The sequence below is a fragment of the Somniosus microcephalus genome, chromosome 17 (genome assembly GCF_052327205.1).
Source record: "Somniosus microcephalus isolate GS21.2 chromosome 17, FLI_Smic_1.0, whole genome shotgun sequence".
Lineage (NCBI taxonomy): Eukaryota > Metazoa > Chordata > Chondrichthyes > Squaliformes > Somniosidae > Somniosus > Somniosus microcephalus.
The window spans coordinates 84,478,577-84,494,289 of NC_141003.1; the positions used below are offsets into that span (position 1 = coordinate 84,478,577).

Genomic DNA, 15,713 nt, shown 5'->3' on the forward strand with positions numbered 1-15,713 from the left:
GCAGATAGAGGCCATTTCGGCCCATCGAGCCTGCACCGACACATATCCCACCCGATCCCCGTAACCCCTACACCAACACATATTCCCATTTAATCCCCCTAACACTAAGGGTCAATTTATCATAGTCAATCAACCTAACCCGCACATCTTTGGACCACTTCTTGGACCACAGAGGGCAGTGGGTCTGGAGTCACATATAGGCCAGACCAGATAAGGATGGTAGATTTCCTTCCCTAAAGGACATTAGTGAACCAAGTTCTTACAACAATCCTGTAGTTTCATGGTCACCATTACTGATACTAGTTCCAGATTAATTTAATTGAATTTAAATTCCCCAGCTGCTTGTGGTGGGATTTGAACTCACGTCTGCGAGATCATTAATCTAGGCCTGGATTACTAGGCCAGTAACATAACCACTATGCTACCGTACCCTGTGACAAGGACTGCAGGAGGACACAGATAGGCTAGCAGAATGGGCAGATAAATGTCAGATGCAGTTCAATGTACAGTAATATAGTTGGGAAGGTTGAATAGCGAAAGAACGTACACTTTCAATAATAAGATTGAAATGGAATGGAGCAAAGCAACCTAACTGTGCAGATAGATATTCAGGCCCACAAATTGATAAGTCAAAAAAAAGACAAACACATTCCTTGGTTTTGGACCTGGGCATTGTAATACAACAGCAGGGAGGTAGTGTTGAACTTGTACAATAACTTACTTAGGCTGCAGCTGGCGTAATGTACAAACGCTTTGGGCTTCCCTTTATAGGAAGGATATAAAAGCACAGGAAAGGGTGCAGTGCAGATTCACTGGGGTGTTACCAGGGATCAGGAGTTACAGCAGAGATTTGTTAGGATCTTTTCCTGCCAGAGCTGGGAAGGTTGAGGGGTGACCTAATATGGGTCTTCAAAATTATTGCGTTCGAATAGGATAAATAGTGAAAGACCGTTTCCATTCGTCAGCGAGATAATAGAGGGCTCAAATTTAAGATAATCACAAAAAGAACTGAGAGATGTGTTCAGAATGTAAAATCTCCACCACAAATCATTGCTGAAGCAGCGTCCATCTACACTTCCTTGAAAGAAAGGAATATTTAAGGAGTATAAAAGCAAACATGAGAGTGGGATTAGACTAGGTGGCTTGTGGAGAAAACACTGGCAGGCTTGATGAGCCAAATGGTATGTTTTTGTGTTGTAACATTCTATGAATGATGAAGTGTGAGCGGTGTCCTTACACCCATAATGAGAGTAAACTTTCAATCTTGCATCAAGGGGAGTACCACACATTTTTAAACTAGCAATTTTTATGTTCCCAATTTTCCCCACCATCCTCTTTTGAGGGCACGATCTTGCCAGTTTCTTAATTCATTCATGGGATGCTGGTAAGGCCAGCATTTATTGCCCATCCCTAATTGCCCTCGAGAAGGCGGTGGTGAGCAGCCGCCTTGAACCGCTGCAGTCCGTGTGGTGAAGGTGCTCCCACAGTGCTGTTAGAGAGTTCCAGGACTTTGACCCAGCGACGACGAAGGATCGGACGATATATTTCCAAGTGAGGATGGTGCAACTTGGAGGTGCTGCCATCCGCCTGCTGCCCTTGTCCTTTATGCGAGCTCGGGTAGTGAATGTCAGCAGGATAGGGAGGGCTACCACAGCTAAACCCGATCTATCCTCACCGCACACGCACAAGAGATAGCTAGGTGATCAGGAACAAGAAACTTAGCTAATTTTTCATTTCCCTCGACCAGGTGTAGTGAGGGCAACTGTACTGCCCCACTGCTGCATCAGCTAAGGCAATCTAACTCAGCATAGACACGCAATGGAACATGGGGCTTTCTGACTTGCATGCCTTCATTTTGCACCACATCAGAGAGCTTAAAACCAGAATTTTAAATGGTCACTAAAAAGGTAACCTAAAAGACACCACTATTTAAATAAGTATCTCATTTTACAGTAAATGCAGAAACTTTCATCATATTTAAAAAGTACTTGGATATGCACTTGTAGTGCTGTAACCTACAGGGCTACGGACCAAGTGCTGGAAAGTGGGATTAGGCTGGATAGTTCTTTTTTGGGCGGCACGGACACGATGGGCCGAATGGCCTCCTTCTGTGCTGTAAATTTCTATGATTCGATGTAGAATTCTCTGACAAAAGTGTAATGTAATACATTAGCTCAGTTTTCAGTTTAATTCTTGGACAATAATACATTCAAAAAAATGACGACTGCTTTGTATCCCGGAACACTCCCACATGATTGATAATTACTACCATGCTGTTCAATGAGACTTCAAAAAAAAACCTACAGCCAGCTTAAACTACATTCTTTGCATTTAGCAGCTAATAGATCATACGAGAAAACAGTGAAGAAGTACTAATTCAGTAGTAGTTTAATGTTGCTAGCATTACATTGCTGCCATTTTGTATAAACTGTTCCATTAGATCAGGTCTTGGGTTGAACACAATCAAACAGCTGAGATTCAATCTGGGGATATTCAAAGCCAGTGGAAATAATACGACTTTGACAACATACCACTAAATAGCAAAACTTTAATAAAGTAAACCATTAGCTTTTAAAATTTAACACATTAGCAGTTTGGGATTCACAAACTAGGAAAGCAGAAGGAAGTAAATCAATATTATACAATTAAAGAACTTGCATTTATATCGGACCCATCACGACCTTAGTACACCCCAAAGCACTTCACAGCCAATTATGTATTTTTGAAGTGCAGTTGCTCTTGCAATCTAAGGAACTACAATACGACTACAAAAAAAATCAGCATGGACTTCACCACCAGCTTTCCTTGCTTCTCATTGTATAGTCAAAAACCACATTTAATGCAGAGCGTGATGGATTATATTGTACTCCTTCCTCTCCTGAAGGCACCGACTTCTTTTGAGGTATGGTTCCGTGGGTGCCTGCAGCCCTCCATCACCACATCCAAAACGCTCATCTTTTTATTTGAGCCTTGGTAGTGTCAGCAAGGTGATTGATTCGATCGCGGCAGTTGTCACTGCCGAGCCAAATCCTGTACTTACGTGGCATCCACGTACATGTACGTGCAGTTTTCAGTAAACACCACTACATAGTGATCAGAAGCAGGATAATACTGACCAGTGTCATTTTTGGGGCAAATTTTCTGCACATAAAAAGATGAGAGATTGAATAATTTCCCCATTACAGGCACCCAGGGTCAGCACCAAGCTCTCTCAGGATCAGGTATATTTAGATGTAAACTATAACTCCCTTCCACTCTGTCATGATGTACCTATCCTCAACCTCAAAAGAACACTCGCTACTGGATCCATCTGACATTAGCCATGATCCCTTGATTGCCATCTTTGGGCCAAATTAGGAGCCATTTTCTGCTATGCTTCAGTGACTACAAGGAACAAAGTTGAAACCCATTTCACAAAGGATCCTTAAACCAAACAGCCATTTTATACTGGGTTGGGCTGTTCCTCATGTGTGCACCATCTACAAGATGCACTGCAGCAATTCGCCAAGGCTTCTTCGACAGCACCTCCCAAGCCCAAGCCCTCTACCACCTAGGAGGACAAAGGTAGCAGGTGCACAGGAACACCACCGCCTCCAAATCACACACCATCCTGACTTGGGAATATATCGCCGTTCCTTCATTGTTGCTGGGTCAAAATCCTGAAACACTCTCCCTAACAGCACTGTGGAAGTCCCTTCACATGGATTGCAACGGTTCAAGGCGGCCACTCACCACACCTTATCGAGGGCAATAAATTCTGGCCTTGCCCGTGACACCCACATCCCATGACTGAATTAAAAGGTGTTCTTGGTACTTCCCATCCACATAGCAAGGGCTCAAACCCATGCTCATCAGCTGTCTAATAACCAATGAATGACTATCATCCGTTTGTGGGGGGGGGGGGGGGGGGGTCTCAGAGTTAATGGTGGCCATGTGATGGAAAACTAGAACTTACTGAACTCTCTTTAGCAGACTCAGTAATCAGATACCCACGCCGAGAAGGTTAGCAGTATCCCAGGGACTATTAATGACCGACTTGCCAGCCTGGTTTATTAATGGGCCCTGGAGGAATGGACCTACCACAGGAATCTTCGCACTCAGCTCCAGATAATCCTGCTACAGCAGATCGGCTGGTCACCGCTGGGCAAGCAGCAAGAATCTTGCCAGTATTCAGTCAGTACGTTATAGAATTTTAATGTTAAACTCCAGCAATAACCCATGGGCATTCAAGGATCCCTAGGCCTTGACTCTGGCCAACCTGTGCCTAAGCTCTGTCAACTTAGGTGTGGGATATATCCCTAAGGGGGACAGAGCGTGTGGACTCAGTATCAGGCAACAAAACTTTACCTGTCTGGGTTTCTCGAGAGTTTGTTTTGGAGAGTCTTCAGTATATTGAAGGGTTTCCATATGGAGCAGACTTCAGGCTGGCCAAAAACAGACAAAGGAGACTTTTATTCCAATGGTATGGGCTGCATTTGGCTCCAAATGTGAAATACCAGTGTGCGAGCCCACCAAGAACTCCTCGGGTAATTTATTTTACATCTAAAGGACTTTAGGATATGTAATGGCTCCACGAGTCCCTAAAACGTTTTGAAATCCACGGTTAGGAATGAAAGTACTATGCTGAAGCCAGTCACACGATGTACAGGAATAAACAATGGTTTAGCTGTGCATTTTCATTACCCCTCCTCACCTGCACTTAAGCAGCAAACTGAGCCTGAAGCAGTTAGTGCATTAAAGAGCTTGAACCTGCATTAAATCCGTTATTGCAAATGACATTTGCACATTATGGGTGTGATTACTTTATATATACACACACTTTCATTCATAGAGGACATGAATTTATATCCATCAGAACTCATTTCGCTGATGGCAACCAGAGAGGCCTTCAATATCCATAGTCTAGGATGACTTGGAACAAAAATCAGATTGATGGAAAGAACTTCAAGTGCTTGCACACGTTGCACCGCCATTCTTTCTTTTACTCTCCGCATTCCGTGCCTTCTAAAATGTTTGAAGAGTGGCTGCGTGCACAAAAAGTCTGAACAGAAACTTAATGAGGTCAACAACTTTGTTTTTTACTGCAAGATTGGCAACAGCCAAACGTTTAGCAACTCATGAATTAGACCATGCAGTGTTATAAAGCCAGACATACACTTCTACACTTAGCTTCCACTAAGTATCGTACAAGCAGATACTTCAAACAGAACAAACAACGGCGAGCTTTAAACTGAAATGACAATGCTATTACAAATAATTTGCTAAAAATGACATCTTTTTGATGCACATATCCGTACCTTCAGAAACACATTTAAGCAAATGGGTTTGCGGACAACTGTAGTTGTACTAACAACCAGATGACAATTTTGATGGCAAAATAAAATAATAATTCAAACCCACACGAGCCTTCGGTTAAGTCTTCATCTGTATCGCCAAAAGATTGAAAAAAAAAAAACCAGGTTTTGTAAGTTTTCAAATATCTGAAAGAATTCTAAAAACTGAATGCAAAATCAAAACAGAATTAGATGTTTCTTTGCCCTCCAAGACCAGTTTTCTGCTGCTAAGATGTTCTAGTTGATGGCAATTGTAAGGTAGGCTTTTTACATCTTTTACTTTCCTGCAAATCTGGTACTTTCTTGTGATTAAAACTCAAACCTCTTCTAAGCAGTAACAGCAAAATTACTGATCTTAAGAAGTACCCAGAAGCAGGCAGACATAAAAAAAAAAGGATCTGGGAATTTCAGCTCAGTAACGTTATCCCATTATCCAGAAGTACAGCCAAGGTCTCACTAAAAGTGCCAACCGATTTGTTTCTCTGGGAGAAATATTCCCTGCTCCTCAGGGAAGGATTACTGTTCCTTAGCCTTTTACGATTCACACTTTCCATTCAACAAAAAAGAATGAACTCTCTTCCCTTTCTTCTGCCATTTTATATCAGATTTCAATATCTTTATACGAAGAATGTTTACATTCACACAAAGTTAAAAATTCTGAAACCAGAAGATTTTGATGAACATAGCCAAATCATCTTCGACTAAATTCGGATCCACTTTTTTGCTTTGTTTTACTACTTACTGACACATAGGCCACCTCAATTTCACTCTCATTCTAAAAAGGTGCCAAAGATGTATAAGAATTAACACTTAGAAGTGTTCTTGTAGATGCATTATCAATTCTCTTGTTTTGTTTAGCCTGCCAGCCACTTTGCGCTATTGTCGGAGGCTGCAATGTCTGCCCAAGGCCTGGCTCGTACCAGGCACGTGTGTTGATCTCTAGACAGCCATGGTGAGGTGTGTCCACTGCTCTCGATGGGAGGACTCAGATACCTTTGATACCAGAGATACAGAGGGCAAGTCAAAGTGCCACCTGTCACTAACATCAACGTCGCCTGTAAATGATAAAAAAGATCAATAAAGTACTGATTTGATAAGATTCAAAAAAATGTATTCCTTGAAACAATTGCAAAATACTAATTTTCCTTTTCTCTGCCAATTTCCTTCTATTCCCCATCCAACGCCACCTCTTCTAAATAATAAAATCTGAGGTAGTTTCATGGGTGTTGGCCCTCTATTTTCTCACACAAAGTACCATTCTTAATGCGTGAGCCTGGATGCCAAGCATCAGTGAGCTATTTCATGGTTTGGGCCATCGGCGCCTGAACTTACACTCATCCTACATCCAAGTATGCACACTATTAACTGATGTGCACCATTGGTTGATCTACCAGGAGGCTGCACAGGTCGATCAACGAGGGCAAGGGATAAAGTACCTTCAGTTCTCAATTGGGCCAGCTGCTTTGGTAGAATACACCTTATCCAGGAATTGGTGGGTGGGGAAAGAGTTGGTATTTAGCGCTCTCCTGTTATCTGGCACAGTTTGAAATTCATGGTGCAGGCTGTGGGCCTGACCAACCTACCCTTCCAGCTGTGGTGGGTAAGGAGCGCGGAGGAAAAATGAGGGGGAAATGAAACATGACATACACTTACAAAATGCTTACAACAGTGCGCTTTCCATACGTTATTCAATGCAGGTAAACATTAACCTATTCTGCGAAAAAAGGCCCATTTTCTTTTTGTTCTTAATAATTTTCCCCTCTCTCTCTCCAAAGGCACCGACACCTTTGCTACGGCACTGCAAAGGTTTCCAAATTGGGGTGCCCGCACCCTAGGAGGTCCGAAGATCACATTTCAGTTAGTCATCAGATTGCTGTATTTGTTGATTTACTAGCATCTATTTTTGATGCTGTACACTAAAAAAAATATACATTTTCTGCAATAGCAATATTTTCATATGAACAGCTGATTGTCTTTCAGAAGTTAGGACTAAAGGTTGTTGGGAGCGTGTCAATACTTGCATTCGAAAAGCTTTGGGCTACATTTCCAAGGGTGGCAGCTACCCTCTTGTATAGCAATCAAGTAGATATTATTAATGCGAGAGCCTCAAAAGGAAACACTGGCAGGCTATTTGATCATGTGCCATCACAGCAAAGCCCGATTCTGTCCTCACCCGACATCCATGTGCACTTTCAACAAGGGTCGCTGGGTGCGGTCGGGAATGGGAAGCCTGGTTGAGTTTCCCTCACTTAAACTGGGGTGCTGAGTCCAGCTGTGGGCCTGAGCTACTACCCTGGCTGAGTTCAGCTAACAGCACAAACTGGGAATCGATCCTGGAATCTTCCCGACTCCGGTTGGAACCCTGCAGATCCATCAAGGGAGTTAGCAGCCAGCTTTTCTGCATGGCTTTGACTCCACAGATGAGGCAATCATAAAGAACAACTGGTGTGTAATGTTGGAGGTGCGAAGGCACAATAGAAGTTAGACTGTAATTATCTGGGAAATAATATGCATATAGCATAAAAAACATGCACATTATTGACAGAATGGCTGGATGGGAGTATGCTTTAGGGTGGAATACGATAGGGGGAGCAGGAGTGATTTCTAACTAACCAAACCCCAAAACCCTACACCACATACCAAGCCAATTTTTATATAAAATAAAGCCACAATACAGCTTTACTCGCCAAGACCTTGCTGATACGTCAACCACCTTTCAACCAGGCTGGCCCAAGACTTTGCAATAAAATCCTCCTCACCAGCAGCTCTCACCCCGTTGTCATGCTCCATTCATGCTTTCCTGTACCAGGGCCCGCTATCTAAGCCTTTCATGTGATCTTCTACTCAGTGGGACCTGTTCCATCATGTTCGAAGGGTAACTACGGCTACAAAGCTTTCTCATTAACGTACCACCCCTCGAGTCATCACCCATTTGTCTCAGCCACTGCTAAACCAAGGTGGTTGCAGAACTTAACTAAGCAGCATATCACATGACTAAAAGATTGGCAAGTTGTGATTTCAGTTCAGGGGTTTTGCCAGGAAAATAGAATGAGCGGTCTTCATATGAGAGAGAGAGAACACGTTTGTTTTGCCGAGTTAGAATACTCCAGCATGCATTCGAAGCATATGATTTTCAGAAATATGAGGGATGAATTATGGCAATTATTAATACACGTGTATAAACTGGTCAATTATAGTCACACAAAAAGGAAACAAAACTACAGATGCTGGAAATCTGAATTAAAGAAAAATATTGGAAACGCTCAGCTGGTCAATCAGCATCTGTGGAGAGATGAGCCAACGTTCTAGGTGTGGAACCTGCCAGGTCTGATGAAGGGACCACAACGGAACGGATATATTAACTTATCTGTTCTCTCCAGCAGTTTCCATCAATTACAGCGACTGTGCACCCAAAGAGCATTCTGTTTACGCCATAAGATCTGTTTAGTTTAAAATTTTAAAATAAGTTTTATAAATTAAGTTGTAATATTTGAATCAAGATGTTTTAACTTAATAATGGTGCCAAACTGTTGCACTTGCTCAGCATGGCACCCTAAAACTGACCAAAATAAGGATCTTGGGAACATGTACAGTATAAATTTAATTTATTGATGGTAGTAATTATGCCTTTCACACATCTTGAATATGTGCTCTGAAGGCTGAGCTACTTATTCACGGCAAGATTGGTTCCAAGGCCCTGGGAGCAGAGATTGGTCAATAAAGACAAAAGTAGGATTTATGAACAATTCCAAACACTCTTGTTCCTAAAGCTGAAGGTAAAAAGCACACTTTTACAAGTACTGGTCATTCTATTCCATCGAAATAAAATGTTCATCAACAAGCCTTCAATTCCTCCCCCCCCCCACCCAAGAATTAATAATGTATAGTCAGTAATGGTGACCATGTAACTACCGGATTGTCGTTAAAAACCCACCTGGTTCACTAATGTCCTTTAGGGAAGGAAATCTGCCGCCCTGACCCGGTCTGGCCTATATGTGACTCCAGACCCACAGCAACGTGTTTGACTCTTAACTGCCCTCTGAAATGGCCTAGCAAGCCACTCATTTGTACCAAACCGCTACGACCTACCACATGGATTGCTGTAGTTCAAGAATGTGGCTCACCACCATCTTCAAGGGTAACTAGGGATGGGCAATAAATGCCGGCCTTGCCAGCGACGCCCACATATTGTAAATTAATTAAAAACCTGAATTAATCATTTTGATCTGTAGAAAATGGTAGAAAGTTATGCTTTTATACTCGATACAATATTGCAAAATTATCTATTAATATTTCTAAACTTCAAATTTAGAACAAAATTCAAAGATTTCTCAAGTTGCTTGTGGCATTACCCAATCAAGAAGGTAGAAGAATTCATCTCAACAGGCAAGGCAATTAAAGGCAAGTACTGTGAGCGTTATCTCTCTGGATCCAGGGCCTTGAACCAATCTTAGTATTAATAACTAACTCAAACTCCTAACCGTCCTTAAAAAAACGCTTGAAAGATGCAGTTATTGTATTGCTAAAGCTACTGCCAAGCCAAAAGCAAAGGATCTGAATTTCCATTTGTTATTGCTGGCTTTGACTTTGCATAGAGGTCCTCCAGGCACCTATAAACACAGGATTTAAACTGTCATATAGTCATAGACAGGGATCCATCAGTCTTGTAGGGACAGATAAAGGCTTTAAACGTTAATCTGTTTTTCCATTTTTCAGATCCCCGCTGTGTATTTCCAGCAGTTGCAGTCTTGTTTCACTTTGCTTTGTAGAAACAGATTATAGATAAAATGCCCCTGCAATCAATCGCTGGATACAAGCAAAGCAGAGATCTCTATTCTGCACATGGAGTCCCTCCTGGCTATAATCAGCATATCATATCTATTCTATAAAGCTTCCTGAAACATATATTTACAGGGCTCTGCAGATCACTGCTGCAAGTGATGGTTATTACATTTAAAAAAATACAAAATTAGAGCTGGAGGGGGGGGGGGGGGGGGGGCAGATTCTATGAAGTTGCCTAATACTTTAGATTAAACGTCTCCTTGAAACTGAGCCTGCAATATATGTTGCGACAAAGGAACGAACAGCATGAGATGCACCTATATACCAAAATATGCAAAAACTAACCGGTGGCTCCTCCCACATAGTTCATCATGATGGCTGAAAGTGTTGACATCCATTTTGCTATCCATTGGCTGGTCCATCTTGCCGTGCAGACCAAAAGGATCTGCTGTTCAATTGTGGGAGATATACAGCATCAGGATTTTAATCAAAGAGGATTTATTAATTTGTTAAAATAACTAAATTAAATTTAGTACAAAACTGTGTACAGATCTGATTTATTGAAGAAACACCATCCTCAGCTGATTTAAAAAAAAAAAACTTCATAAAATAACGAGCATCAAACTGAAAGGCCAACTCACTACATGGTCAAAGTGTGCAGATACAGTCATGAAAAAATACTTTTTTTTTGGAAGGGTATAGGAAGAAGGGAAAAATTCTAACAAGCAGCACAAATCTAATCAAGATTTTATTCAGAACTATTGAATCTTTCCTCATGCCTTTCATCGAATTGTTGAAGGTGTCATATGAATGTTTCTTTATCAGAATGCATAGAATATCATGCTTCGTGCCATTTCTGGCACCATTTACAGCAAACACAAAGCAAATGATGACTATAGTCTTTGCAAAAAATGTAGTACAATAAACCAACTAGATTCCTATTTTATCACACAGATTGGATACATCTTATTGAGAGGATGGCTTCTCAATTGGCCTATTCAATTAAAAAAAACACTATGGCCTCCTGTAGAATCCATCATGAGAGTTTCAAAAATTGGACATTTAGCATGCTTTCTTCTGCACATTAAAGTCAGTCCTGATGCTACACATTTCCCAGAACATTAGGATCTGGGCACTAGCATAATGCATGCACTATTTTGAAGAGAAACTTTGTAAAGTTCCATTTCAGTAACCAATATAAGCCAACCCTTCGACTAATCAGGCTTAAAACATAAACATGATAAAACAGATACCGTACCACTTTATTGCAGCAGTTTCCTTCCATTGTACTAACCAGACTCGAATTTGACAGAAAAGAATGTGCAAAAACATCAGTTCAATAAATACAGACGTACTGTCTGCATGCTTGCATTTGCTCGCTTAATCCTTTAGCATTCCCCAAGTTACAAAGATTCACATTGTTTTCAACAGGAACTGAGAAACTGCTTTTAGACACTTCAACCAGGAAAGTATTTATACATCACATACAGCTCACAAATAATTGGATATAAAATAAAACGGAGACCTGAATGCATTAAATGAAGACTACTGCTTATTTATGCAGAAGACAGGTAGGAGGGGTGAGAAAGAATGTCTCTTGTCTTTATATTGCAATCTATACATACAAATTAAAAGGCGCTACAGAATTTCACAATGGGTACACAGTGTTTTGCAGCATTCAGTTTTTCTAGAATCAAATCAAAACATTTGGGTGATAATCTAGTAATGGAACCAGGTCTGAAGTAGACGTTATTTAATTAAAGAGTTAAAATAGTCAGATGACTTCATTGCGAGGCAGAACTTCATGCTGAAATAAGAACTCACTGAAGACAATGGGTATTTGAGAAAAGATCCCTTCTCGGCCTGTGTCACTATCCCCCCCACTCACTAAAACAAAACCAACATCTATTCCATTTAGGACACTTGCAATTCTCCCCGACCAATGAAAAAGATTGAAAAGACACGATTCTCTCTATCAAAATATTTTGCTACTACAGGTACTAGACTTTTATTATAAAGGCTGAGCACAATCGGATTGAACTTTGCAGCATTTCACAGCAAGAATTTTAAACAGAAATACTACACAAATTAAACCTCAAACCTTCTAAGTGAGCATCTTGAACAAAATAATACTTTTCTGTCCATTAATTTTAAAAACTGTCTGGTTTATATTTTGGAAACAAACTCAATCAGCTGTATAAATAAGATATTTTGTAGACCTATTTATGTGGACTGATTTTAATTCAGATTTAATTTAAATACAGGTTGAAAGTACATTTTGTAAATAGCATAAAATCCTTTGCTTTAAATTAAAAACACCAACAAAGTAAAACTGGTTTCAATTTGGATGCAAAGGGCTGAGCCAAAACCAGTTGATTTGCTTTTACAACAGGACGTGGACCACTTTCCATACCTCGGGAGCCTACTGTCAACAAGGGCAGACGTCAATGACGAAGTCCAACACCGCCTTCAGTGTGCCAGTGCAGCCTTCGGTCGCCTGAGGAAGAGAGTGTTTGAAGACCAGGACCTCAAACCCAGCACTAAGCTCATGGTGTACAGGGCAGCAGTGATACCCGCCCTGCTGTATGCCTCAGAGACATGGACCATGCACAGCAGGCACCTCAAAGCACTGGAGAGGTACCACCAACGCTGCCTCCGCAAGATCCTGCAAATCCATTGGCAGGATAGGCGCACCGACGTCCGTGTCCTCGCTCAGGCCAACATCCCCAGCATCGAAGCTTTGACCACGCTTGATCAGCTCCGATGGACGGGTCACATCTATCATAATCTGTTTCATTTCCTGTGTTTTCTCTCAGTCCTGACGAAGGGTTTCGACCTGAAACGTTGACTCGGTTTCTCTCTCCACGGATGTTGCCTGGCCTGCTGAGTTTTTCCAGCATTTTCTGTTGTTATTTAGGAGCATCTATCTATCTTGCACCAGCCTGGAGAATTTCCCACTAGGATACCTACTCTCAGTTCAGAACACCACCAATCTCACAATGGAAACAGAAACAGAAAACACTGGAAGTACACAGCAGGTCCATCAGCAACTATAAAGCGAAAACACAGGTTAATGGCCCATCATCAGGATGGCAAAAGTGCCTTTGCTCTTTACGGCTGTGTATTTGCAACATTTTTGGATGCAGATTTCCACCATCTTTAAACTCACAATGAAAACCTAGTTTTCTTCATGGAAGCAAACCCTCTGAAGACCATTTCTGACAAAAGATAAAAATGCTATTGCAGTTGCTTCAGATGTTGCTATAACGGCACTTTATTCTAACACTACTCATGCACACACTTCATGGGCTATTTCCCCCTAAACACCATTCCAGAAAAAACACAGCAAACAGGCCTCTGCTAGTAGGTGTTCAAGTGGGACACCCCCCCCTCCCGAGTCTCCCTCCTCCTGCTCAATGTCACCAAAAGCGCAAGCCTGTGAAAGAACCAATCCAAGCTAATGCTTTGTGCCATTATCAAAAGGAAAGAAAGTGGAGAGAAACAGGGGAAATTGCTGGAGTTTATTTTGGTCTTGCACACCCTGAGTAAATGTGCATTGAATGTTCCTGATTCAAAGTTCATGTCAATCTACAAACTAAATGCTGGATGATCTGACACTAAAGAAACATCGCCAGTACTAATTCTAGAACAGATTAATGTTGTGCATTAATTGTGTTATTTATCGTCTACTGATAAGGCTGAGCCTCTGCCCTCTCGTTATTGATTCACCACCAAGTAGAAGGAGCCTTCATTATTTATCTTCTCCAAATCTTTCACAATTTTGAAAATGTCTGACAGATTCCCCCAGAGCCATGTCTCTCTCAATTTTCAAGCCTACCGTCACAAACATAACCTCTTCTACCTGTTACCATGCCAGTGCATTTTACTATAACCTTACCATAGCTCGAATAACCTTCCGGGTGCCCAGAACAGTATGCAATGCTCGTACTGTGGCCTAACCAATGTCTTCCATAAATTAAACTTTACCACTTGGTTTTATTTTCAATGCCCCTAGATATAAAACACAGAATTCCATTTGTCTTTTTGTGTCCTTTTCTACCTGCACACCTACCGTTAAAGATCTAGCTCTGTACACCCCTAGATCTCTGGTCCTCCACTCAGAGTTTTACCTTTTGAGGGTATACTTCCTTTTACTACTCTTCTTCCCAAAATATAACACTTGATATTTCTCTGCACCGGTCACTCCACTAATGTCTAAAGATTCTTGCATTCTTCTTCAATTTGCTCCCTAACGTAATACTTCAGTATCATTACTCTTGTGCCCAAGGCCAAACGATTTATATAAATGGAAAGGTTCCAGTGTAGATCCCTGGGGCATAACATTAACCACATCCTGTCAATCTGAAAAACATTCATTTACCTTTACTTTCTGTTCCTCAGTCATCACTATCACTTCAGCTACATTCCCTTTAATGGCCCAGAAATTCAAATCCCAACGCGCGAGTACGCACGGGGTACTCACCCGTAGGCCCAACGAAAGTGCCGGTTTCGTGCATGCACTGCGCATGCGCGGGAAACTGGCACTTCCGTTCCCCTGAAAGAAGGGGTTGACAGGTGGAACGCGTGCGCCGGAGAGGCAGCGTGTGCGCATCGAACTTACGTTTTTTTTGTAGGTTTCTCCGGGAGGGCAAGTCTCCAGCAGTTACACATGTAAAAAGCAGTCGCAAGGCCTGCTTTTAACAAGGTAAGTGGTGAATTAATTAAAATTAAAACATTTTTTCCACAGGTTTATTATTTTTAAATACTTTAAAGAAAGGTTAAGTTTATTTTTAGTCCCGTTAGAAAATGTAATTAATTTTTTCAAAAATTTAAATTGTTTTAAATAGTTATTTTATAAATGTGATTTAAAAAAAAAAATTATTTGAAGATTTAGTGATGTTTTGGAGCTTATAGTATTTATAGGTTTGACAGCTCTTCCTGTCAAACTTATGAATGAAGCATTCCCTGCTACCATTGGCTCTCCATGGCCCACATCGAACTAACTGCGCCCCTGGGATACGCAAGCACTGCGCGCCGGCAGTTGGAGGAGGCCCAGGATCGGAATCCCACGTGGGCCCACAGCACAACGGCCGGCGCGCTAGATAAGTGCAGGTCAGAGGCTTGCACCCGCGGGGAACCTCCGACCCAAATTTCTGGGCCAATATGTACGTAATTTCAGAATAAATCTCTTAACGTGGCACCTTATCAAATGTTTTCTGAAAATCCTTATGCACCACATCCAGCGCATTGTTTATCTAAATGATCCGATTTCTCCAAAAATTTTAGTTAGTCAAATGCAACTTGCCTTTCACAAATCAATGCTAACTATTTCTGATTATGCCATGACTTTCTAACCATTCACTAATTTCACCCTGTTCTATGGACTCATCTATAACTAATCCAAGAATAACTGGCACATAATTTTATGTCTTATGATGTAACATTTGTTATCGTCCAGTCCTTTGGCACAATTTCGCTTGGCAAAGGGCTTGTATTTAAAAAAAATCAGAATAATGGCCAGCGCTCAACAGATTATTTCCCCATTAAGTAACCTAATATTCTGATCGAGGTGGTGAAAATCAGATTTGGAGGGACAAT

General features: G+C 41.4%; 1 protein-coding gene across 9 annotated transcripts in view; it reads right to left on the bottom strand.

Annotated features, from left to right (window-relative positions):
• Positions 1 to 2,530: 2,530 nt before the first annotated feature.
• The window catches only part of upf2 (UPF2 regulator of nonsense mediated mRNA decay), a 129,943-nt gene continuing 116,760 nt past the window's right edge, over positions 2,531 to 15,713 (bottom strand). For 4 of the 9 annotated variants that reach the window (XM_086010776.1, XM_086010771.1, XM_086010772.1 and 1 more), the window contains exons 24-25: positions 10,461 to 10,563; positions 6,261 to 6,388 (exon numbers count right to left, since the gene is read on the bottom strand). In XM_086010776.1, the coding sequence (XP_085866902.1) occupies positions 10,518 to 10,563 (46 nt within the window). In that variant the 3' untranslated portion in view covers positions 6,261 to 6,388; positions 10,461 to 10,517. Of the gene's footprint in view, positions 6,389 to 10,460; positions 10,564 to 15,713 lie in introns of all 9 variants that reach the window. The other 5 variants (XM_086010778.1, XM_086010777.1, XM_086010780.1 and 2 more) reach the window with 4 other exon arrangements.